Genomic DNA, 27,709 nt, shown 5'->3' on the forward strand with positions numbered 1-27,709 from the left:
GCCAGAGAAGAACTATCGATTTTGAATTTCGCGAGCGAATATGAAGCTTATTATCTTATCATTATCGCGTATAAATTCATATTTTCGATAACTTTCATAGAAAGCTTTTAATTTACTATGCTAATATGGTTAGCAAAAATTTACATCATCGATGATAAGAGAAAATTGAGTAGATAGAACTGGTTCGTCAAATTTAAACTTTCCATACACAGTGTGCACCAATTTGATAACGTATTCCTACATTTCTATCATCAACTTATTCATTCATCGTCGGCGTGTTCGACTGTGTTATTTACGGCTTTTCATACTCGCTGCACTATTCCCATATTCCATTTGCATATTAACGAACCTCCTCGTAAATTATGTCAACGTCGCAATAAGTTGGTATTGTTCGGCATTACTAAATTTATTTCCACGTGTGATTCCAATTTCCAGTTTACTTCCTTATGTTGCACGCGATTAAAAGCAGTCGTAAATTGAGCGCGCTTACGTTCGTGATACAAAACGCAACCAAATTTTAGGATTCTAATTTCTAGAAAGAGAAAAATTCTTCTCGTACAAGGCTTTAGGAATTTATTTCAACTAAAAGAAACATGACCTCAGTAAAAGCTATTCTTTATCTCGCGCGTCTATTCAGACACTGCCATCCGTTTAAAAATTCCATTTCGTTTTCAGCCTGCTTCGACTCGCGAGCAAGCTCGTTGAAATCTCCATCGGTCGTAACTTTTCCAACACGCTCGTTAGTTGCAACTTTTTTCCTAGCGCATCCATTGAAATCGCACCGATACACCGAACCAGCAAAGCTGAGTTTGACTGTGGTAAAACTAATTGTTTCGAAGTCGTGCAAAAAGTCGTGCTTCTCCGTGAGTTCTTTTTCGAATCCTTGAGCGCGTCTGGCATGACGTTATTCTTCGTTGAACCTCGTCCCATGACCCGGGAATAGAGTCGTCCCTGCTTTATGAATAAAGTAAGAAGTTACGTCGCACACGTACTCTCTGAAGCACCATCCAACATCCGACCATTCTTGCCAGACGACATCGAGTTCCTCCTTCTCGCGAAACGTAAAGCCGCGTTCTCACTGAAGCAACAACGATGGACTGTCCGGATGTTGCTGCACGTTTCAAACAGGATTCGAGAAATATCGTCGACCCACTGGAATGGTAACACGAGTAATAAAGCAAAATTCACGATCCTCGTCACGGACATAGTGATAAGTCCCCCGGCTGCGGGACGATATGAGAAATTAAAGAGCGAGCTTATCCGCAAGCTGGCTGATTCAGAGAGAGCGAGAGTGCGAAAGTTACTGGAATCTGAAGAAATGGGCGACAGAAAGCCGTCCCAATTTTATCAAGACTTAAAAAAACTCGTCAGTCCCTCCATGCCAGACGATTTTATCCTCACGTTTTGGAGGAATCGACTGCCAGCTCGCGTCCAGTACATCTTGGAGGCTGTGAAAGACACCAAAGTGGAAAATTTAACGCGGATGGCCGACCTGATACAGGAATTACGTCCATAGAAAGGGCAGAACTCTGGTCTATGCTATTACCACGCGACCTTCGGAGACCAAGCAAGGAAGTGCTGGGCCCCTTGCAACTGGACCCGGGGAAACGGAATCAGGCGTCAGTAAACGCGCCATGCGGCGACGGCTTGATATCCCGCCAGAGTTTCGTGACGGACAGGACATCAAGGATCTCTTTCCTCATGGACACCGGTGCCGATATAAGCGTATACCCACGTAACAAACTGCGCGGACCCGCGAACAGAGATACGTACGAGTTGTTCGCGGCCAACGGGTCACGCATCGCGACTTACGGCATCATCCTAGTGTCCTTCGACCTATCACTACAACGAACACTGAAATGGCGTTTTACAGTAGCGGAAGTTAACACGCCTATCATCGGCGTGGATTTCCTAAGTTATTACGGATTGTTGGTAGACTCAAGAAATAAACAACTAATACACACGACCACGAACCTGTCAATAAAAGAATATACGGACACGATCGATAGAATCAAAACAATCATTGGCGAATCAACATATTACGACGTAATATGCTAACTCTGTATTCTGTACTTAGAGCTATTTTTAATATATCTGATTATCACAAGTATTTACTCGTCTCGTGATCAAATAAATCAATACGTTTAATATCCACCACATTATAAAAGGAAGAACAAATTAAAATTAAGATATATGAAATTATATATATATATATAATGTCGTAATATAATATTTTTGGAAATCAGGCGATCGATTCGTGAAAACTCAAGAATCGATTTTCTAAATCTTCTTCTATGTATCTCCTAAAAACTCTCCGTTTCTAATCCCTCTTCTTTTTTTCCTTCTAATTCTTAACTTCTTTTTTTTTCCTTTGCTCTCCATCTTCGCTTCTCGAAATCCTGTTTTATTCTCTCGTAAGTCCCTGTCCTTTTCTATTTATATCGTTCGACCGACTGCCAGTAAATACAGGGAAAGTCAAACCGTCAGTTGGTGTTCTAAATTCTATAGAATTTACATATATATATACATTTCAAGAGTGTCATTTGTAATTAATTCGAAACATTTCTATCACCATCCAATTACAAGTTTTACTAAACGAAATCGTTTTCTTCGTCTCTTGGAAGATCACTTTTTCACAGTGACATCATTAGCCGCCGGCGCGGCGATATCAATTTGCAGAAACATCTCGTCCGTAAACATAATTAGAGGGACACTTGAGCTTTGTTCCGATTTCAAAGCGACATTTATTCTTAGTAACAAGTTGTGCGCATGCAAGCACGTTGTGAAACAATCGATAAACCGTAGATTCCTTGAAAGAATTTGTCTCTGTCGCGACGAGTTTCTGTGCGTTTTTTATTTTCCTTTCGTGTTTACAAAAAAATTTCTAATCCAGCAGCAACATCTACTTCTGACAATAGAAAAGTAAAGGAACATAGAGAAACATCGAACAACCGGCAACTTTTTTAAGAAGCATGAAACGTGGACGAAAAGCTGTTCGTTGTTGCTTCAGTGAGAATGCTGCTTAAGCTACCAAAGCGGCCCATATTGCGTTATGGGTATCAAGTCGCACATAAAACGGTATTAACGCTTCCCCCATATGCTATGCTGTGGTGGCCAAATTTATTCGAGCAGATACCAGAAGCAATGATCGTGAAACAGACATCTTAGGACCCGTTTAGATGCAAACCACATGGTCCAACTGATCGTATAGCTTCGCAAGAGGGAACTGATGTATAAAAGGTTGTATTCAATTTTTTATCCGGTGACACTGTCTCTGTAGAAAAATTGCGATAATAGTAGAAGATATAAGGAGATATTGGAAGGTTGTAAAATAAAGTATTTTATTTATATTATGTTATACGCGTTAGTCTTAACATATCCTTCGCTAAAGATCAAATTTACTGCATGTTACAAAGCATAAATCTTTAATTCCTTTCTATTTTCATCAACTCTTCTCAATTGTTTTTATTTGACGTAGAAGCATTAAATACACTGTAGATATGAATAGCTACATACTCTTTAACTTGAATGTTACGCTACTATATGTATACGTGCGATGCTTTAAGATCAGTTTGAATTTAAGTTTAAGTCGTGAAATAATGGAATATGTAATTAACTATTTTTGGATTTTTCATAATATTCGAACAAGAATTGATAAAGTCGTTTATATAAATTCATAGTATAATATAATACAAAATTGAAACACAACAAACAAAAGTTTTGTTGTTTCGAAGTTAGGAAAAGACATAATTTCCTCTTAAAATTCTGTTTTTAGCTGTGAAGAAGTACAAACTCGATCTTAAGTTTGTTACGTTTTCATTCTATATCCAATGGACTTTCCTTTATTTCTCCACAAACTTACTTAAAGTTTCGTTTTCAATATCCACCCGTGTGTATTTTATTCTTCTTTTAAATTGTACACTTGACTTCACTTGATCGTAAATTTTTCTCGCTAGAATTCCCCGCAGATTCTCGATTGGATTTGTATCAGAACTGAATGCTGGTCATGGCAATAATTCTATTGCGACATCTTGAAAGCACTTTTCTGTAGTGGCGGAGGTTCGAATAGGAGCACTGTCTCGTTCAAAAATTGTCTTTTCGTCTCCCACTTCCATTAACCCTTTGTCCTATTCGCTAACTCCCGATTGCTTGCGCCAAAATAAACAAGAAGGTCGGTTACGCGTCGAGCTATTTTAGCTGTTCAGCCATGTGCTTGAACTTGCACAAAATGTATGCGTCTTATGACATGTCTATTTCGGCGCAAGGAAAGCAATTGTGAAATAAGAAACACGTTTGGGCACAACTAATACTTTTAAGATGTCTTGCAAGTAATTATGATCGATTCATTAGTGAAGAAAAATGATTTATTATTTACAAGTGGATAATGTATCAGTAATAATTTGTAATTTAATCCTTAGTTCAAATTAATAATGTTTTGAGAAAACTCGTAGGAATTTAGTAATTTTCAACTGTATGATATTTTTCGAAACGATGAAATACAATAGGAAACACAATATCGCTATCATCACTATCGTTATCAGAAAGATCTACCGAATCACTATCCGCAATAATAACATATTTCTCACTACTATCATCAATATTAGATTTTCTTTTTACTGATACGATGGGTATAAGCGTTGTCTAATGCTTTTAGGAAATTATAATCTAAACGCGTGAACGTAATAAATAATTACACGTAAGTAAAATAAGAAAATATCGAGTACAACTGAACTACGAGTCTGACTCGTGTTGTTCACGTTTGGTCCGAACTAAGTACCACGAGTCAGGCTCGTGGTTATTGCTTTTGGCCCAAATTTCTTACCACGAGTCTCACTCTTTGTTTCAGGATAAAGAGTTAACACTTTGCCACGTTAGTCATATATGACCGGCCACAGTTTCTCCTGTGACGCCACGGTGGTCATTGGTGACCGGAGAGCTTGAACTTCTTACAATTGTAAAAATTGTATGAAAATTGACAGTTAGGGCATTTTGAATATAACCGATAAATAGAAGATACTTTGAAATAAAAAGTGCCTCATTGAACAATTAAACATTTTTATTAGAACATCAATAAAAAAAAAAAGATGAGAACAGATCTTGCATCTAACGGTGCACTGTGTTTGCATCCATATCTTTGAGAGGTAATCTACGAATATTATTATGAACACACCTTAGAAAATAATCGTAAATGCTGCTTTATAATCTTATAATTGAAGTTAGATATCTTCTATGATACACGTTTCAACAATATATTCTGGACGTTTTGCGTACGGCGAAATAACGAATGCGAATGGTTTGTTGAAATAAACAAAGCCTTGTTATAATATGTCGCTATCAACAGTTACCAAGGCACCACGGTGGTCACCCGTGACCACCAATAAAATAAACGGTCCATTGTGGAAGAATGTTGTCTTACATCATCAATTTATTATTACTTTGCCATTATATGCTTTGAATAATAAAAATACTCCCGTAGCATCCTGAGCGAAACATGTTATTTCGGTGTGGCAGTCAAAATATTAAGAAAGGTAATTATTTCCCATATAACATCTGCTAATATCCTACAGCGTTCAATTTACCTTTTACAAAAACAATGTCGCTTAACATATCCAGTCATGGTCACTGGTTTCTTGGAGATATTGAAGAGATAATGCCAAAAATGTGTTTAAATATAATTATGAAAAACAAATATCAGACATTTACTGCTTACAATAGAATACATTGCATCGAAACGCATTGTATAGAAGCATAATCCGTGGTGGACGTTTCGCTCCACTCCATTCTGTTAGTTATCTATAATTAGTTATCTAGCACTATCACAGCACGATGCTCACTATTACGACAGTGTTCATAATAGTTTGTCTTCCGGCATTGAGCAAGAGAAGGATGATATCTGATATAATCTTCATTAGCAAAATAGCTGAGGTGGATACGTGTTGGTTTATTAAAGAGACGAGTGATATAATTGTAATAGCCAATTATATTAAAATCAATGTAAGTACAAGTACAGAAACAGCGTATGCCGGCCATAATCGTCGCTCGCTCGAAACTCATATCGATAATAATTCAACTCTTCTACTCGCTAACTATTCAATTATTAGGTAGTCCGAAAAGTTTCTTTCGTTTTATAAGGAAATAATGGATGCCCAACATTTTCCGTTTTATATTATTTTATCGAATTACGTATGATCCATTTAGTTCTATTAAAACAAAAATCACAACGTTCGACAGATTAGGTTTCATGTTTGTATAAAGATGCATCGTTGTAAAAGACGTGTCTGTAAAAGAAAGACACTTTTCGAACAACGTAATATTTGACTGTCCTAGAGAGCACGTTCGTCTATTTGTATGTTGATAGGTGTTATTATAAAAATTTCAAATGTAACTCTGGTTGACGATTACAAGTGGCGGTAATAATATTTTGTCCAGAGTTCGTTTATCTTTAGGTCTAGCAAAGTAAAACAACGTTGGTATTCCAAGGCACAATAGTATGAGTCTCCCCCGATTCAAGACTTCCGTTGACTCATGTGTCGCTGCATAGCTAAAGGTATCGATGACTGTCCGAATATCACGCAATTGTTTTTCCTCGATGTACCATTAAGAAGTTTAAGAAGTTGTAAGCGTTTTCTGTGACAATGTCATGTTGTAACATATTTTGATACTTTTATACCGCGTCTCTGTCTCATTGCTTCTTACATGTCTATTCTCATTCTTTGTTTTTTTCTTCTTCTGTATACGCACCTTCTGCTCTTTTTTTATTTCTTGTTTCTATTTTTCTTTCTTTCCTGCTCTTCCATTTCTTGTTTCTACCGTTAACTTGCTATATCGAAGGGTTTCTGCCGTGAACAAATAAATGAATAATTAAATTTTAACAAAAATTAAAACGTACAACATACGTATGCCCAAAAGTTCATCAAAATGTTCAGATCAAAGCGAAAATATTTTATCGTCCCGTAATTCCTTCTATCCCATTGTACGATATTCGTGTCAAAGGGAACCCTTGAGGATGTCGAAAACGGTAATTTGTCTCTGGTAAAAATGTTCATTCCAAAGAACTTCACTTCCAACAGGTTAAATTGTTTGGATCGATGGTCAGGTGTCAGTATGCCATTGTCCAAAGGCCCGTCAAAGGATTTCTGTAGCATCGAACCTCTCTAGAATGGCATTGCTTTTAACGGAAATACATGGCAGCGGCCATGAAAGCGAGCGAAGTTGTCGAGAAGCTTTTTTTATCTTACTAGGGTAAAGGAAAACCGCGGACGTGATCGAGCAAAGGCGAATAAAGAGCGAGGGGGTTACGCCCCCTCACATTTTCTTTTGCCGGCCGTGCGGTGCAGCCCCAAGAGCATCGACTACCCTTGCTAGGCAATACTGGACCAGCAGGGTGGTCGCAGTAACGACGCGTCGCCGGTTAATCAAGCCATTTCGTTCCGGCCGAGACCCGAATGAGGATACGGTTTGAACGACCATCGATTTTCTTCTTACCATTCTCTCGTGGAAATCCCTGCGCGACGCCAATCTCGATCTCTGGGGTGCGGGCTCTTTTCGCTAAACCTCGTGGCTTTGCAGCTCGTCAGAAAAAAAAGAACACCCCTTAATGACTTTCACGCTTCTTCCGTTTCTTATACGCAGGTGTCGGAGAATTGCTCTGCTTTCCCCAAGACTTAAAGTTTTTACATACTTCTCGAAGTTTTTACATATTGCGCCGCGACAGAGTGTCAGATTGTTCGCCGAACGAAAAGCTAACTGAAGTTTCGAGTGAACAAATACATACAGATTCTTGGAACTACTTTTCATTCCCGTGTGATTTTTCTTAAAGAGAAGGAACCTTCGACTGATACAATTTTAATTCTAATTTTAATTTTTATTTTTAATTTTAATTTTAATTTTAATTTAGGAATGTTTGATCGATCTGGTTTAACCAGTGGTTTGTTTGTTATCGATCGATCTAGAATAATTAAAATATATTTTCCAGTTTTGTCCTCTTTGTAATAAAAATTTTTCCCCAGACGTCTTCCATATTTTCTGCTATTCTCTGTCTAGTATTTCTAAACGTCGATGTTTGTTTTTAACTTTCCCTCGCGTGTCCCACTAAACATATATGTGATTTGATCCAATTTATTTATCATTCGGAAACATTCCTCCTAAAATTATATGTATTTAGCTGGCACTGCAAAACCAGCAACGGATTTAGTTTATGATTTCTGCACAGTATCATGTATGTACCATGTGCGTGTAGAAAGTATTTGTACACTCTACACAACGGAATATCTACTTTAAAATTGGGCAAAACGACTTGATTCTTTTTTCGTTTCTTATGAAGTTGGAAAAATTAGTTTGTTAGATGACGTCTAAGAAATATTTTGGAAAGGTTGCAGTTGGTTGGACAGCGAAGAAAAAGGTAAAGGTTACTTTTTACAACTTTTTTATCTGGGCCAATAATGAAACTTTGAACAACACATTTTAAAGGTTTATGTCAGTTACATATAATACCGAAATTTTTATGAAAATCGGTTGACGCGGGAAAAAGCGACAGCGATCGAAATGTGTAAGAATCTTCAAATTTTGGCTGAAATTCGTGGAATATTGCGGTTTTCATCATATCAACCGTATATAGCTCACAGCAAAGATAACCAATTTCGATGAAATTTTCAACATGTCTATACCTGACATAAATCATCAAACTGTGTTATTTTATTTTTCATTGCACTTCTAGACAAAAAGATGGTAGAAAGCAGCCTTTAATTATTTTCTTCGCGATTTTTACCAATTGAAACTTTTTTAAAATTTCTTTTACACATCACCTAATAAACTGACCTAAGATTTTTCCAAACTGTAAATTCTTAAATAAAATCCAGTCGTTTGGCTCAATTTGAAGAAAGTTACTATGTTTTAAAGAGAGTATGAATACTTTCTGCACTTACCGTATATCGTTACCAGAAAAGATTGCAGAGATTATTTCTCGATTAAACGAAGCAGAGCGATTCTCTACGTTTAACATGTGTCACCTAGGATTTCACCTTGCCTTGTAGTGGCCTGTAATTAAATTTCACATCGAAAATTACCTCACTGGCGAACATTCGTTCGAATTCGTAGAGTACTTCGTGGTGAGTTTAGATAGTCGAGATTTCGTAATTTGCGTGCTTCCTAGTTGTTCGCTTCCGTTTACCGAGCTGCGTTTAATTTATCCGCCGAATGTGCGCTCTTCGTTAGCACCGCAATTGTATAATGAATTTTTCAAGACCGTAGAAATGGGCCAAAATTGAATAATTTTGATTTGCTTATTGGAAAATATTCCACGTGCTAATGAGAATACTGTAGCGTAGAATTAAGTGCAATTTCCCTTTCTAAGCAGTTACGAATAATGCCAGAAGATGGTAATATAAAGATTATATATTTTTATATAAGTGTCAGTGAACGCTAGTTAATTGCTTCTTGACTTTTGTCTATGTCATTCATCTAAATGAATGGATCATTAAGTTCTTTTTACAACTGACAGATGGCACATACAGACTTTTCTACGGATACACTTTTCTTTATTACTTTTTTTTTTTTTTTATTTTGAAGTAGTTTACAATCAATTCTCATTGAGAATTATAAGTAAATTATTCTTGTGTGGTACTATAACGTGAATAATAATAAATGATTATCGTATGTTTGATTCTAGCTGAATCTAATGTTTAAATCTAGAGGGTAATATCTTCTTAGCCTGCGGATCTGATCCGTCGTGTCAAGTAATTGAGTAACTAGTGGGTTTTGGTGGTTGTTAATTCTTATGTTATATCTAGTACTAGATTTGGATATTTCTTCTTTAACTGTAGGTATCTTAAAGTCGCGATGTATTTTTTCTTTTTCACGAATTTGAACTACTTTAATGAATAAGCAACCTTCTTTTTCTCCTAAAAAACTTTTTTCTGGGCACTTAGAGAGTTTTTTTACAACCTCTCTTCGAGCACCACCTTACGGTTTATCAATTTCGTGATGTTAATTACGCTCTAATTACGATTTAATTACGCTTATAAAGCACGAAACGCGTTATTCTGGTTAATCGAACGACAGCGTAAAAAATAAATCTGCGAGCGTTTTATTCGTGCGCTACGAAGGATCGATTACTGAAGAATTTGTTCGATGTATGGAAAATTTATAAAACACAGAGAAGAGTTGTGACTTTATTTCATATTTAGGTGTAATCTCTCCTTTAAATATTTTTTTTAATTAAAAATTTCATAAGAGATTTATTATACAGGGTGGTTGGTAACTGGTGGTACAAGCGGAAAGGGGGTGATTCTACGCGAAAAAAGAAGTCGAAAATATAGAATAAAAATTTTTTTTTAATTTTTCTTTTTTTTTAAATTTTTTTAAAAATCTACAGTGAGATCTGTTATAACGAGACGTGATAAAGTGCACGCGTACCGAGCGAAAATTCAAAGTCGATTTTCTCGAAAACAAAGCCTCAAACGAAAAATTTTTATTCTATATTTTCGACTTCTTTTTTCACGTAGAATCACCCCCTTTCCGCTTGTACCACCAGTTACCAACCACCCTGTATATTACTGTATACAATTACAAACTTACATAATTACATAATATCACGTATTTAGATGTAGGTAGATTAGACACAGGTTGTATTAAATAATAATTGATTAATTACTATAGAATATTCCATAGTAACATAGCTGGAAAACAAAGATCGATATTCACGAACAGAAGTATAATTACAATAAGACTAAGCTCTTCTTTCTTTGCATTTGCTTTTCTTTTTTTGTTTCTTCTAAATAGGCAAATTGCATCTATTTAAGGCAGTCAAAATGCGAAGACACGTGTTGATGTTTGAAGTATCTACTAGCGTTGCAACGTCTAATGATAGTTAGAAATTTATCTCACGTACGGCACACACATATATATAATCGTATAGAAGTAAATGATATATTATATATTATATTTTATAATATATATAATATACTTATAATAATTATAATTTAAATGAATAATAATTATAATTATAATTTAAATTTAAAAAAGTTATATATTATAAATATATTATATATATAATTGTTTTATTATAAAATACGTAATTACATAATTACGATAAGTTTACCAGACAATTTCTTACGTCCATACTACGGTGTTCGATTGTCGCCGAAGAAATATTGCGAATATAATTAACCTTCGTATGCAGGATGGATTATTTAAATGGCAATACTAAGAAATCTCTGTCTTTTACGGTTTTATGGAAAAACCTCTCGGAACAAAGTTAAACCATTTCAAAGTGCACATGTTGCGGTAAGATTATTTTATTCTAAGATTAGAATATTTATTTTATTTTCTCTAGAGATTTCAAGGTAATCAGTATTTTTCTAGGTGGAATGATATATCCTTTTGCGTACTCTTTTAGAGCACAAAAAGACAAAATTGTCAATCCATATTACTACATGGTTTCGATCGTTGTGTCTCGAGAAATTTGCATCGATACTTCCCAACGTTATCGAACTGTTATTGCTTCATGGATTCGTATTGAAACGTACGTTTACGTTATACTGCGCGCCACTGAGAGGATAATTGGCCTTGGTGAACTAATTCGTCGTTTTTACGTTTCATTTACATATATTGGTATATTATATTTTAACAAGCATATATTAATAACTTATGTTGTTGTTAGTAAATTATATTTACTTACGCTTCTACTATAATTAAGTCTTCTAACAGACCATCTGTTTGCATTTTCCATTTCTTGCGGTGTAATCGAGTCACATGATGTACAAATTCTTTCGTAGGATTATTACATGTAAATTTCTCGACATACAACGAACGAAACCGCATAGTTATAGTTCAAGTTTATCTTTCTGTGGTCTAAAAGAATCTGCAAAAAGAATATATCATTCTATTTATACCAACGATCTTGAAATCTCAGGAGAAAATGACCTTGCAAAAAAAGATAATCTTACCGCAACATGTGCCATTTGATATATATAATAATTGGCATATAGAATACAACTTTGTCCTAAGGACTTTTTTCATAAAAATTAGAAAGAAGGGAATACCTAAGTGTTCACGTTTAAATGGACCACCCAATATATTCTAGATATTGATGGAGCACGATAAATGTTGGATACTTTAGTATCAGTTGATTTAATAATCGAATTTTACTCCGCGTGTCTCTACGTGTCGCAATACGATTTAAAGCAATTTACAAGCACGCTTTTCTGAAATATCGGAATATCTGACACAATTTTGAGGTTAACCAAGATCGCAGAAGGGTGCTTTCGCTGCAAGGATGAGCAGTGGCCACTTGATCTTAAGGTCAGCTCGTTCGATGGTCAGTGGTCGTACGCAAAGTGTATGTGTGCGCGAGAGAGAGAGAGAGAGAAAGATACGCCTTTATCAGGTTTCATTGTCATTGAAATTGAAATCGTCCGGCTACTCCGGGAAAGAGGAAGGAAGGCAAGGACTTGCGCAATTTCCGGCAGCGTGGAGGAAACGCGACAGAGATAGAAACAGAGGAGAGAAAGAGGAGGAGAAACGACGAGCCATCCGTGGGGACGGCTGCAACCCTCGTAATCCCACGACTGAAAGCTTCGTTTAATATTTATGATTTATTTCGGTTTAATTCGACGTGCAAACAGCAGGACGCATTTAGGATTCAGCAATGTTTGCGTACTAGATCGGTAGACAGTGCCCGACGTTTACTTGACATGTGCTAAAACAGAAATATCAACATTAAAATCGTCCGCTTTAATATTATCTTCTGCAATGTAAAGTGATATACGTCTGCCCGGTTCATACGGTAGAAACTTCTTTCGATTTAACGTGTCATCTAAAATTCATTTATTCTATTTTATAAATTAAGATCGGCGTGCGTGTATTAAGAAATTTGAATAAGCGATAGATAATTCGATTCAATTGAGATTTGTTGAATATTACCATAGATAGAATGTTAGAATGTTGAGTCGAGATAGAATGCGACTCATGTTCGCTTGAAATATTTTGCCTAATTTTGAATCTTATACAGTTAAATTTTATACGTTTATAGTTGAAGATAGTTTTTTTTATTTGGAAGTAGTTTACAATCAATTCTCATTGAGAATTATAAGTAAATCATTCTGGCTTGGTACTATAACGTGAATAATAATAAATGATTATCGTATGTTTGGTTCTAGCTGAATCTAATGTTTAAATCTAGAGGGTAATGTCTTCTTAGCCTGCGGATCTGATCCATCGTGTCAAGTAATTGAGTAACTAGTGGGTTTTGGTGGCTGTTAATTCTTATTTTATATCTATTACTGAATTTGGATATTTCTTCATTATCTTTAGGTCGCGATGTATTGTTTCGTTGGTAGCATACCAAGGTGCATCTATTAAGGATCTTAGAGTTTTTGATTGGGATCGTTGAAGAACTTCTATGTTGGAATTACTCTCTGTTCCCCATAGTTGGATCCCATAGGTCCAAACAGGTTTTAATATGGCTTTATGTAGCATTATTTTACTCTGCACGCTTAAGTTGGAACGTCTGCCAATGGGCCAGTAGAATTTTTTAAATTTTAATTTAAGTTGTTTGGATTTATCTACGATGTGTCGTTTCCATGTCATTCTTCTGTCCAGAATCATGCCCAGATATCTGACTGAATCTTTGTTTGGAATTGGAATATTATTTATCGTCACCTGTGGGCAGGATTGTTTGCGCAGCGTGAACGTTATATGACTAGATTTATTTTCATAGTTGAAGATATACGACGAATGAAAGCTTGCGCATTCTGCATTAGTAAATAGGAGAATCGAAGTTTTGAATACAGTTTAGAAAATTAATATCGGTATTGAGTATGCACTAACATATACCACATATGTTGGAAGTTTTATAGGATGATAAATAAGAGATCTTTGCTAGGATTAATATTATACAGGGTGTCTCCGAAATCATCTTACAAGCGTTCGGGTAGTGATTCCACGTGCAAAACTAAATCGAAAAAGAAAGAAAGAATAATATTTCTTCGTTTAAGACTTCGTTTCCGAAAAAAATAAGTTTGGAAAGTCAATCAGCTAGCCGTGTATTACCTGGAACTTTCGAATTATGAAACTTTTGTTTTCGCTCGTGTCTGTATTATTAATCATAGACGATGTCAAGATTTGTTTCTTGTTATTTTTGTTATCTTATCTCCAAATCGATTATTACTTTCCTTTATTCTATGTTTAATTTGAATGCCTTCACAAATAAGGATAACATTGCTACTTTTTTAGAATTCTCTGATTAACGTACCAAGCGTTCAAAATGTTAACTATGTTGCTGTATACACAGCTGCACCCTTTGAACTAAATTATTATATACTAAATTAGTATATAGTAGTGAATTATGCATATTTTTTAAATCTTTGACAGCCAAAGCGATGTTTGCTTTTAATTCATCAACGTCGTTATTATGCTTGGAGTACACTCTGGATCTAAAAATACAAACACGAGCAGAAATAAGAGTCTCATACTTGGAAACTTGTAGTCAATACGTATCATTTTTTCAAAAACAAAGCCTTAAATGAAAAAGTGTTATTCTTTTCTTTTTGATTTATTTCTACATGTATAATCATCAGCCGACTTGCTATATCATGGTTTTCGGGACACTCTATATAGAAGAATTGGAGAGTGCTCGTAGAAAACACTGTAAGTGCCAGGATTGAAAAATTTTGAGTTTCAAGTGGAAAATGTTCTGCATAGCAATGAGAATACCATAGTATACAATCGAATTGCAATTTCCTTTCCCAAAATAGTTATTAACAATGGTAGAAGATAGTGTCACAACGTCGTTTCTGTGAAAAAAAATATAAACACCAATAAACGTTAGTTAATTGTTTCTTGACTTTTGTCTATGCCATCCATCAAGACGAATGGCACATTAGGTTTCCTTTACAACTAAGCGACGGCACACGCAAGCTTTTTCTACAGATACATTTTTCTTTTTCATAAATTTGAACTTAATGTTAATGAACAAGTTGTCGTTTCCTCCTGAAAAGCTTGTTTCTTGACACTTACAGTGTTTTCTAAGAACACTCTTCAATCGTAGAATATTAAACAATAATAAGAGAGAAAGTAATCTAATCAAAATTAATAGAAAATTGTACAAGTACTTAGTAATAACCGTAAGAGTAAAAAAGTTTTTTTAAATAATTAAAATAATCTGCAGTCTTTTCACTTAAAGACGATTAACGAGAGAGGGTCCTGTCAGTAAACGGCGATAAATTTCAACGACGTTACGATCGCACTTTACACGAGCGAAGGTGGTTCCGCAGAATCGTCATCGTCATTGTTCCAGCGACAATGCCTGATAGAAATGCCTTCACCCTCGTATCCGGTTTCTTGCGAACGCCAGCGGCCAGGGGAGAGAATTGCCCTCGGTATTAACTCGCGTAATTGAGATTTATTAATCCGGAGGCCGGCTGGTGGCCACGTTGCAACCGTATCTCTCTCGCTCTTTCTCCCTCGTAGCTGGTTTTACGCTGTAACTTTATTATTATTACGGTTTATGAATTTATGCCTGTAATTGTGTGCGACAGCAGAGTCACTTTTATCGCGTTATCGAACGAAAAGATTTCTCTTCCCTTCTTACATAAACGAGTTTCTCATCTCTGTTTCCTCGTTTTATTATGTTTCCCGTAAAGAAACTAAAATGTAATTTTATCGAACATTCTATCGTTGATCGTTGTGATCGGTCGTTGAGCGTTGTGATCGGTCGTTGAGCGTTGTACGCAACGGTGAATTCTTTAGCGAGAGAATCAAAGAATTGGATCGAAGAGTTTGTTAGGGTTTAGTAAATATTAACGCGTCTAAATTTACATATTGATTTATATGAAATTACATACATTGATTTATATGAAATTACGGATTTCATGTCACATAAAATATAAATAGTTTATGGTGCATAATTACGCGGCTGACATTTATGTGGACAATAAGGAAATAATATAATTTCATGTAATATATAATTCGTAGAGTTTCGTATTTTGTTTGATAATTTATAAAATGTATAATATGCTACAAAATAATATATTTCTCTGAAGATTCTCACACAGATTTTCCTATAGAAATATCTCCATATTATGTACATGGAGAATATAAAAATAATAGGAACTTTTTTTTTATTATTTAATTTGTACTTTACAATTTGTCCAGCTGGACATTTGGTAAATTTTTCTAACTTTATTGCTAAATAACATGTGGATGGTTACTCCCAGCGGGATCTTCGAGTTTGTCTATTTTATTTTTTTAGTGAGGTCAGTGGAGTGTTTTCTTTTTAGCCTTCTTTCCATGAGAGTTTTGCTCGCATCAGCAGCCAGCTGATGTGAATGTGTTGCCGTTCTTTCCTTGTATTTTTCTGCGTACCTGTCAACTTCGAATAATAGGAACTTGAATGTAAAGTAGCAAGCGCTAAAAGCAGCAAATAGAACATAATTTACTCAACTAATCTTTATTATAACACGAAATATGTACTTTGGCAGTTATAAAATTCTCTTTATGCACACGCAACCATAGAAACAGCTCGCTTTAATTACATCAGCTACGTAGGAGCACGTTTCGAGAATATTACAACGAAATGTTCGCGGATTAGTAACGATGGTGGTCGCTGCCAAATATCGGATCTTCTCCCGTGATTAAATCTGGTTTCATCGCCGACCGTAATCTAAACGAGACAAAGCGATCCGTCATCTAGCCGTTTAATGAAAGTCGTGACCATAACTTAGCAGGTTCAGGCTTAAGACACCGGGCAAGGAAACAGAGACAGAGTCGAAGGTGGAAGTTGAACGCTTAATCCAGCAATATGAAACTCCCTTGCGGCTTACCCTGTCGCTGCTCCCCTTCTCGCTTTGTATTCTGTTTTCTTATTCGCATTATGCCACGCGCTGGTAAATATTCGACGCGATAAAACAGGTCGTTGGGATAAATAACGATATCTATACGACAGGATACACGTTGCCCCTGTCCTATAAATTTTATTTCGTCGCTTATTGTCGTAATCATATCTAGAATCTTTGAATATTCTGCTTGTCAGTGAATAAAATTAATAGCGAAAGAATCAGAGAATTTGTTAAAGTTTGATAATTATTTGCGAGAAGTTATCCGCCACCGATTTCAATGAACTTGAAATATGTTGTCAACGACATGACTGTGAATAATTTTTCTCTATAAATGTATACGTTCCAGGTATACGTAAAAATATTTTTATTATTATGTAATTTTAATATTACGTATTTCTTAAGATTTTCATTTAAAGAGAGACTAATTGGTAACAAATCTGTATATTAAAATTTATGATTATTGAATTTATTGCTATATATTATAATTCATATCATGTCATTAGAAGCATTTTTGCTATTATATCGAGAAATACAGTTATTCGATTATCAAAATTATATTAGCGTCGAAATAAGAATTTTGCATTATGACTATGATGTTGCTTACGAGTACATTTTGTTTGTCTGTTCATATTAAATGTACATGTGTATGTATTAATTAGAACCAGTAGATACATATAATTATAGACTCAAAAATATTTTCTGCATTATTTCTCCGATATTTTATTTTTAAAAAACCATCGATCATACCTGGATATGTTAAGCGAAATTGTTTTTCTAAAGGATAAATTAAACGCTATAGGATATCGCGAGATGTTGCATGACGAATTATTACCTTTCATAGCCGAAATAAGAGACAACAAGACTATTTTTCAACGACAGAATACTCTTCTTCGTACAGCAGCTACTGCAAAATGGTGGTTTTAAGATTTGAAGCTAGAAAAATTGACCGAATGTCCAGCTGGATAAATTGTAAAGTACAAATTAAATAATAATAATAAAAAAAAAGATTTGAGTCCTGATCTGAACCCGACCGAGAGTCTGTGGAGAAGCTTCTCAGTAAGAAAAATTTACGGTCAGGAGAAACCACCTATAGAAAATGTCGTTCAATCTAAAAGAAGAATACAATCCACGTGGGCGGATATTCAATAGGAAACTTTAAATAAGTTAGTGGATAGTATATCAAATAGATTAATAGTAGTAATGAGAAATAAAGAAAAATTCACTAAATCTCGAATGAAAAGCTAACAAAATTAACAATGAATTTATATTTATTCACACCAAAAGACACAACTATAAGAGGAAATTTAATTGTTCCCAGACTTCGAAAGAAGAAAATTTTTCTTCATTGTATCTTTAGTTTTGTTTTGTATCATAATATGAAGTTATATAAATAGAAAATTTTCGTCAGTTTTTGGTTTAATATTATTAAACTTCGAAAAGTAGGGTTGAGTTTATAATTATTCATGGCGGTGTATGTACATATACATGTCCCCAGCACGCAACCTAATAATAATCACGCACGGCCTTAGTTTTCGCATTATACATAAATTTACGTTTAGTGGTACGTATAAATAGCAATGAATGGAAATTACTAATTGAATTTACGATACTCTTACGAAATCAAATGAAATAAAAATTATTTAGTTTGCCATCTAGCCTAATTATAACCCATTAATTTACCTTTTTCTGTTCCATTATATTCCATTATATACTAAAAACCATTAGCATTAGTGAGTTGAGTTTAAGGTGGGCTATGTAAAGATGCGTGCAGCGACCACCCACACCAGCTGTGAAGTGTAATGGCGATTGAATTGAAGTTTTTTTGGATATCTCGAAACCAAAATTTACCGAATGTCCAGCTGGACAAATTGTAAAGTACAAATTAAATAAATAATAAAAAAGAAAAATCTCGGAACATAAGGCTGAGCGACGGTAACGTATTTAGGGAAAAGTAGTTCAGAATAATGAACTTCACAATATATTTCAAGATCATCGAAATGGATGGGGAGTCATTCCCTGTGATCAGGAGTTATCATGCTTGTAAATAATTACCTTTAGTGTGTATTTACGTCTTCGTTCGTAAGTACAGTCGGACCTCAGTAACTGCAACCTCAAGAGAAGAGCCGAAACCTTCGAGTTCTAGAGATTCTAAAGTTTCGACTTATCGAAATTTCCGAGTGAAAGCGATGTAACGAATGAAAATTCAACATACGGAAGCTTTGTAAGAAGGTACAGTTACCACATGGTTGGTCGTGTGCTAGTTTAATAACGAGATTACTCGATGTTGAAACTGTCAAATATATTTTAAAATAATTATAAATACAGAGTCAACCGTAGATTGCTCGCTACGGGTCGTTAAAAGAATGTTCGCTAAGACGCTCGGTGCTGACTGATTCGCTAAAAACTGTTGATCGCTGGTCACCAGAAAAACTGGTCATCTTACGATCGTGTTCGTTTATTTATACTGGTCGAGGGGGTACCGAAATGTTTCCATTCGCCTTTGTTTGGCGGTTACACGTAGCGGCGACATTGTTTTTCCCGGAGTTGGTTTATTCTTACATTATGTATATCCTATCGATGTTGATAATCCGGGGCGATACAATAACGTAACTCGAATTGTCCTCTAGTTCATGTGCCGCTACATATATATAATTTATATAATATATTATAACATTGCTCGAAACATCCTAATATCCCGGAATATATGTAGTTGCAAGTTATCCATAAAAAAATAAAAAATACGTTGAAGCAAATACAACTACCACATAAAGCCTAAGAAACTGTTCTTCGATAAATAATAGAGTTCTGTATTTATTTTTATAGAGGGATGGCGAGATTCAGTGTTGGGGGCTTCGCGTCGGTTATTGGTGACTCTCGGCAGTCTCTCCCGGGACAGTTCGCCATGTCCTACCAGGGTAAGTACTCGTATTGTTTATCCTTTGTTAGGAAAATTAGTAAAAATGGTGAGTCTTATTGTTAGTATTTGCTCCCATTCTTTCGTTGACTAGAAAATTAACAAAGAAAGAAATAATTAATATTTCTTCGTTGAAAATTTATTTTCCATTAAAATTACAAAGCGACATCAGCGACACGTGAAACTTGAGCAAACGTTATTTACTCTTGCCACTCTGCTTAAGCCACGTTAGTCACCTGGGGGTAGAAGGACCGTTTCGATACTGAAATGTAAATCGAACCGCGGTTGCCACCCTTCTGCATTTCGCATTGCCAAAAGCAAGGATCTACTCGATGCCTCCGGCTGAAATATGCAAATGACACGCAACGCCGTCAGATACGATCTCGTTACCAACGCTACAGAGGGTGGATAATATTTATCGTAGGGAGATCAAGGTCCACGCGATATAGGATTCTGCAATCCTTTCTGAATTAAAAATTTCATACCAACAGCACCAACTTACCGTAATACACATTTGCTTACAATAATACGCTTCGTCAAGCTACGGCGTATTTTGCCAGTTACAACGTACATTTTTCCTTAGAGGAAACATTTGCAGTTATTTGATCTTATTTAATCTACATTCGTTAAGTTTATATAAGCAGGGTGCCTTTGAAATCACGGTACAAGCTGTCAAGTGGTGATTCTGCGTGTAAAAATAAGTCGCAAAAGAAGAATAACATTTTTTCGTTTAAGATTTCGTTTTCGAGAAAAATGAGATTGAAGATCGGTCGGCTGACCGTGTACTAATTATGAGTTTCGAGGTATCCGACTTCTCTTTCCCCTCGTGTTGATATTTATATACATGGACAATGTCACAATTAGCTTCCTATCATTGCTGTTATCTTATTTTCACAGTATCCGCGTTTGAAATGGTTTCATAAATAAGGATAAAAGTATTACTTTTACTAATAAAATTAAAATTAAATACTAATAAAATAAGTATTATTAATAAAATTATCATCAGCACGAGCAGAAAGAGAAGTCGGATACGTCGAAACTTACAAGTAGCATACGCGTACCTGACGGATCTTCAAACTCATTTTTCTCGAAAACGTAGTTTCAAAGAAAAAATTGTCATTCTTTATCTTTGACTTATTTTTACACGTAAAATCCAATCACCCAATCGCTTGTACCATGATTTCGAGGACACTGTGTATATGATAATAGTAAAATAATTATTCTACATTAATCTACGCTATCTGTGTCAGAAATTAATTTTACAGAGTTGAGTTTAAGTTTCGAACCAACTGGGAATATAAAATAATTTCGATTTTCTGGCTGTTGGTTTATTGAATGGCAAAGTATTAAGATTGACTTATCCTTCATCAAAGTTGCACTCTCGCTTTATGTACCTTGGTTTTCATATTCAACATCTCGCTGGGTTTAATCTCTGCTTAGATATCATCTACGTCTATACATTTTTCGGATTTTCATAGTATTCTTTTACCTGAAAAAGATATTTTAAACGCGACTGATGGTGGCGAGAGTAATATGTGATTCTGTGATGTGTGTGAAGCTACGTACGTTTTGATATTGATGGATAATGTGTGTTTTTAGATAGAGGATACGGTAGATTTGACAATTTTAACGATGATATATGACCTTACGTCACTAGTCGCTAAAAGGAATTTTATTATCGTCGAGCATGTAACGACTTCACTTTGTTAGATTCTTTTACGATAAATCGAAGGCTCGTAACAAAAAATTTTCTATGTTTTTAGATGATAATTTGTATTTCAAAAAATGATTTATATGTGTCTTGACTTATTATAGAATGAAAATTAACAAATTGTATAAAAACTTTTGTTGTGAGACCCACAATATTATGATCCAGGTAGACGTATTTTTCTACAAGATATAGGATGTTTCAAAAATCATGATACAACAGATCGGATGGTGATTGTATATACGAAAATAAATCGAATAATGGAATAGCATTTCTTTCATTTAAAGCTTCGTTTTTGAAAGAATGATGCGTATTAACTGCAAATTTCGAAATATGAAAAAGGCGATTAGTTACCAAACTCATTTTTTTCGAAAACGAAGTCTTTAACGAGATAATGTTGTTCTTTTTTTAATTTATTTTTGCATGTAGAATCGAACTACATGTAGAATAAAATTTGCATTCGGCCGATTGTAGGACACCGTGTAATGTATGTAATTACAGATATACAAATTATGTATCATTTCGTTTAACAAAAATTGGAATATGTTCAAGTATATTTTTGCTCTTCTGGAGATAGACAACTATAGACAATAACGTGATATTTTATATCTTTTAAGCATTTAATGTTTTGATATTAACCTCTTAGTTACGGAATTTAGTTTCAAAACTCCCTTACGGCGTGCGTAGTTAAAATCAAGCAATTAATTAAATAAAGTTTACGAAAAAAAGTAAAGCAAAACAAGGAAGGATTACATTGTAATTCAATAGAAAATTAACATTTCATTGTTGAAAAAGGCATCGTTATTAAAAATTTAAAAATTGCCAAAAAATAATAAAATTCATAAACGAGAAAATTTAAAAAATTCAGTTAGTTCAGTGTGGTAACGTGGTTCCTTATTGATTCCATTTTTTTTAGCAGACGGCAAATCTTCGAAGTGGATTTGCTTTTCATGATGTAGGTGGTATAAAGTTACAAAAGCTGGTTATAAAGTTATGCGCAGCAAAGTATACAAAACAAATCGAGGAGTAAACGATATACGCACTAAAGAGAATAATCAAATAATCAAGCTTTTTGGTATAAAATACACAATGGGTTTATTGGAAGTATAAAGGAAACATACCACTAAATGTTATTTATTTTACTTTTTACTAAAATTTTGGAAGTGCTAGAGTAAGAATATATGAGTTGTAAGGCATTATAAGAGATGTAAATCCGAAGTCGTCCAAAGCCGAAAGGCACGGACTAAATAAGTAAAATACTAAAATTTTGAGTTTTTATAGTCAATGGTAATTTTTTATTTCACACGACGAGTATACACGTCGAACGCAGTTAAGAGAATCCTTTAAACATCGAAATAAATTGTTAATGGAGAAAGCAATATTTGATACGAATATGTAAACTGACTTTCTGTCAACCGTCAACGAGATACATACGTGGCCTCTCATTGTTTCATTGAAATAATTCTTTCCAATATGTCCAGCTGCAAAGTAATATTATTTGGAATTTATCGTACGATTCTTTGTCAGGAATAATACCAGGTTACTTTCAAAGTTCGCCAAATGCGTAGCATAATTTGGGGGTGAAAATTTACCTTGGCAGTTGTTGGTGGCACACATATAGTTCGCTTCATATTGGGTTTGATTATTATTAGCTTGAAATTGATTGCAACTTTAACACTAGAACTACCGATAGTTTACACGAAGCAATTTCTACCAAAACCAGTCAAAATAACTGTCTTTAAAAAATACGTAACAATAGAATATTTTTATATTTATTGATTTATTACTTTCTTACAGAAGGAATTCCATGTTATATAGTACATTTTTGGTATTATTAATCCATCTGCGACCATGGACCTAAACAAGGGTCGACACATTTATAAAATTGTAGAACCAGTTTTGACTGGTGTGGTATTTCTAATGTTAGTATCTAGCGATCCAGCGATCGAATTTTCCTGATAACTGATACCATCATATCGAATGATATGCAGTAAAAATTTTAAAAACGAGTGCGAAGTTGTACAAAATGAGGTAACTGGTTAATCGGGGTTCGATAAACGGATTACAGCACCTTTTTACAATTTGACAAGTACCAGTCAGTTTGACTGGCATTGGATATAAGTAGCCTGGATACAAAATTATTTTGATATAAAAAACAAAATAAAATTCATTATATTATTCTTTTAGTTATCGTTGCGAAACTCATTACATCATTGCGGAAAAAATATGACACGAAGTAGGAATTTGAAAATAAATTTGTCAAGCCAGTCAATTCGACTCTAGTGTTAATCGACGCATCAGGTTTCTCCTCGGTCAGGTTTCTATGATTATCATACGGTTTTATGGATGATGAATTTTGGAAAATCTCATTCGCGAAAAGTACGACAATGTATCACTGTCCGTGGTGGAGTGAATATGGGAAAAGTTTTATAAGAGTTGACAAAGTGGATTATGATACAGCAGTTCGGTATAGTCGGGATCATGACAGAGGATAAGTGGATTCACCACTTGCTACTCTTAGTGCTTCCCTTAAGTTTAATAGTTTTTACGAATCTACCACTCCATCCGAAATAAAAAAATCTCTTCCTAAAATTTCTTCCTCTATGTTGATAAAAGTTGAATTACAATGAAGTTAGAGGTTCTAATATAAATGTTCCATTTCATTTGTAACTCTCAGATGAAAAACCTTATATAAATTATAATCTTTAATTTTTTTTTCAATTTCATATTTACTTGTATCTGTATCATAATATTTACAAATGCTTATAAATGTTTATAAGTAGTTAGTATAATTATTAAAGTTAGTATAGTTTATAAATAGTTATAAATAGTTAGGGCAAAGAGTACCTGTGGCTTCTGCTACTTCAAGTAACAAGCACTCTAAAAGTCACATGAATATTGTTATTTACAGTAGTATTGTTGTTTGTACGATGAGAGGAAAATTATGTTAAGGAAGAAATTATATTAAGTCTAAAGAGTGTTTTCGTTTCAGTCTTTTGGATGCAGTAAGACTACCGTAATAATGTAAATAACAGTTTGCCATTGTAGTGTAACTGCAATGTAATAGTTAGTATAATGCAACAATTTGCCACTGAGGAATTTACGTGAAATTTGACTTTGCTTTTGTGTTTGTTAGAAAGTTATTTGATTTCTTCTAGGATACAGTGTGGATGTGCAATGCTTTGCGAATATCGTGATTTCTAACATTCCAGTACGCGTTCATGATTGCAGGGAGGATCTTAGCTCATTGACTTTCAATATTTTGAATCTGTGGCTTGACTGCCATTCCTCACAGCTGAATTCTATATATCTAAATCGGTTACACATTTGTATATCAAAATTTTGTTATTCCTGCTAAGTTTCGATTTTATTGAGATAAGCGAGTCTAATTGCTCCTTAATTAATTTGATACATTCTATTTTTTGTTTAATGTATTGTTTCTAAGTCAGTTAATTTATTGTCCAAGTATGAATCAAGATATTTTATTGAGTTTGTAGTATAATACTATTGTTGAGTTCCACACTGTACGTCTGTAAAGATATTTAGTAATCTGAAATAACTGCATAAAGAGAAATGTTTTTCTCAAATTTTGCATTTATGAAATCGGAGATTCCATTACACGAATTCAGGTTCTTAAAGAAGAGAGAAATACGTATAATAGAAATGAAACTCTATATTTACTACTTTTCGCATTTCCATTCCTGAGAAATTTTTCTTTCTCGTTGGAATTTTAACTGCGATAAAAGTCCACAAAAATGATGTTCCACATAATGAAAAATTATTATTATCCCTAATATAGTTGAGGAGATAGATCGAAGCTCGAAACTCGGCTCCGTAAAGTACATTTTAATTAATCATGCCGCGGCATTGACGTCATTCTTGCATATTGGGTGCTTCCAGTTTCCATGAGAGAATATTGTTGGTTTCACAATATAATAAATCGATTCTATTCGCAGCTGCAATTGATCAATATTAAATAACTACAATTTTGTACATACTAACGGAATTAGCGAACTTATCAACGTAAACTCTCATAATCAAGTATCGTTATCAAGTATCGTAAGTATAGTTATCAACCCAATAGCAGCAGCCGCAGCAATCACGTTTTCTTCATGTCCACTCTATCGTTTCGTTGGACAAACGACAATAGCTCTTCGAACCTCGATAACTCCAACCTCTGAAGACTATGAGACTACAATTGTGATCCTTAGAAGTTGAAATAAAACTCACTTTAACCCCTTTCCATACCATTTAACTCGGAAGAATCCGGGCCCAAACGTTGCGCCTGAAGGTCAGGAAAAGAGCCGAAGCAACAGAGACAGAGTACCGGAACTTGAAACATCAGATCGTGTGACTGAATGCGTAGATAGTTGCGCTCGTGTTTAGAAAAAAGACACCATCCCATACATTTATACTTGGCTCGAAATTAAGACTATTAGTGAGACTCGTGATATTCACGTTTGACATGAAATTAGACCACGAGCCTGACTCGTGATATTCAGGTTTGACTCAAAATTCTCATCACGACTCAGACTCGTAAAAGTATGGCAAGGGGTTAACTCGAATTATTTGCCACGTAATTATTTTACCTCTATAACTCTAATTTATTGGGTTGGCAATCTATTTGATTGCGGATTTTGTTATTAGGTTGTAATCACTCAGTTACCAACCCAGTAGAATAATCAGAGCTCTACAGGTCGAAGTTTACCTCCGTAAATCGAACTTCTCTGGCCGCTGCCTCTGCAACTTGAAGTGTGCCTGTAATTATGCCGTGTGTCTCAAGATGCGAGGAACCAATCGTTCAATGCTGTCTTCTTTCTTCCAATCGTTAGCATTGTCTCGAAAAACGAGACAAGCGATATCCTGCTTCTTTGGCCTTCAATTTCATTCATATCCACACAAGGTAATTGTTCTTCGTCGGCCGAACACGTAATTGCCATAGTCTCCCGGGTCTTTAACTTTCGCATTTTTATACGTCGAATAAAATGAGCTCTAAGAGAAAGTTCAAACTGCCAACACTTTATGAAAGGGTGAATGTAATCTTGGTGTAAAAACCGACCCGAGCAAGTGCAGATTTTAAAAGTCGTGGAAAATTTAATAAAACTGAATAAAATACGACTTGTTTAAGCAATCACGCTAATATTTTGGATGTAAAAAGGCACTAATGCGACGAATGATACAGAAAATGGTACTTTTTACGTTTTTGAAAAATGTCCCTGAGAAATCTTTTTTGATATTTGGACTTGCCCGGTTCATGTACCAAAATTCTGGAAATTTGAAATTAAATATTTTGCTTTTTCGCATCTTTATTTTTGCTTCACCTTTTTTCGTGTTCCATAATCAGTTTCCCAGATAAAACACTGACAACTGTTTGACACGTATTTACTGCCAGGTGATTGATATAATTCCTGTCAGTCCGAGGAAATTTCGAATCGATAAGAAGAAAGACAGGCAATTAATAGAAAAGATTTACTAAACGTTTGAAACACATTGGCTGATAGATTGACGCTACATTAACACCATCGTTGACGCTGTATTTTAGAATAAAAGCCGCGTAAGTCCTGGACATGGCCGATTCTTCTTCCCAAAGATCACATGGATAAGTCCAGGAATTGTTATGAACGCATTGTACTTCTCTGATTCTTGCACCGATCAATCGGAGATGTATAAAAATATATAAAACTTCAACAAGTACAATTTTTGTAAAAGGTGGACTTGCCCGATTTTTGTACCAACATCTTCCATTCTATTCAATTCAATTGAATCCTGTGTGAACATTAAAATTGTCAAGAGGGATTTGAAGGGCTAAAATTAGAGAATGACAAAGGTAGTAATTTAGCCATTAGTTTCTAAAGTCTACTATCTTATTCGTCAGAGAACGTTATATCGGGATTCTGTAGTGGCGGGCGAATAAAGAGCAGAAATATATGGAGCGTTTATTTTGATAGTGGTGTAAATCTATTTTGGTAAAAAAATGAGATATCACATAATTTGTGATTAATTTAGTGTAAACTTTTTATTTATAGCTAGTTAATATTTAATATCTTAAAAAATGCTAATGCTTTGTTCAATTTGAAATTGGCCAATGAAAGACATTGCGTAGCGATTGATTATGAAAACGGTGTAAGTCCAATTTTTGTAGACATACGCGTCTATTTCTTATACACACCACAGGATTATTATGATGTTATAAAACATTGTCGACAAAATAAAAAATTTACTTTACACGAAATGGAAGGAGAGAATTTCGTT

The 27,709-nt window shown here is 34.7% G+C and overlaps 1 protein-coding gene across 2 annotated transcripts in view; it reads left to right on the forward strand.

Moving 5' to 3' along the window:
• ChAT (Choline acetyltransferase) overlaps positions 1–27,709 on the forward strand; it is a 177,477-nt gene that overhangs the window by 20,785 nt on the left and 128,983 nt on the right. For both annotated transcript variants that reach the window (XM_069111113.1, XM_069111115.1), the window contains exon 2: positions 19,659–19,750. In XM_069111113.1, coding sequence (XP_068967214.1) covers positions 19,659–19,750 — 92 coding nt within the window. The remainder of the gene's footprint in view (positions 1–19,658; positions 19,751–27,709) is intronic.

This window comes from Bombus flavifrons, chromosome 4 (genome assembly GCF_040668555.2).
Source record: "Bombus flavifrons isolate JBK064 chromosome 4, iyBomFlav1_principal, whole genome shotgun sequence".
Lineage (NCBI taxonomy): Eukaryota > Metazoa > Arthropoda > Insecta > Hymenoptera > Apidae > Bombus > Bombus flavifrons.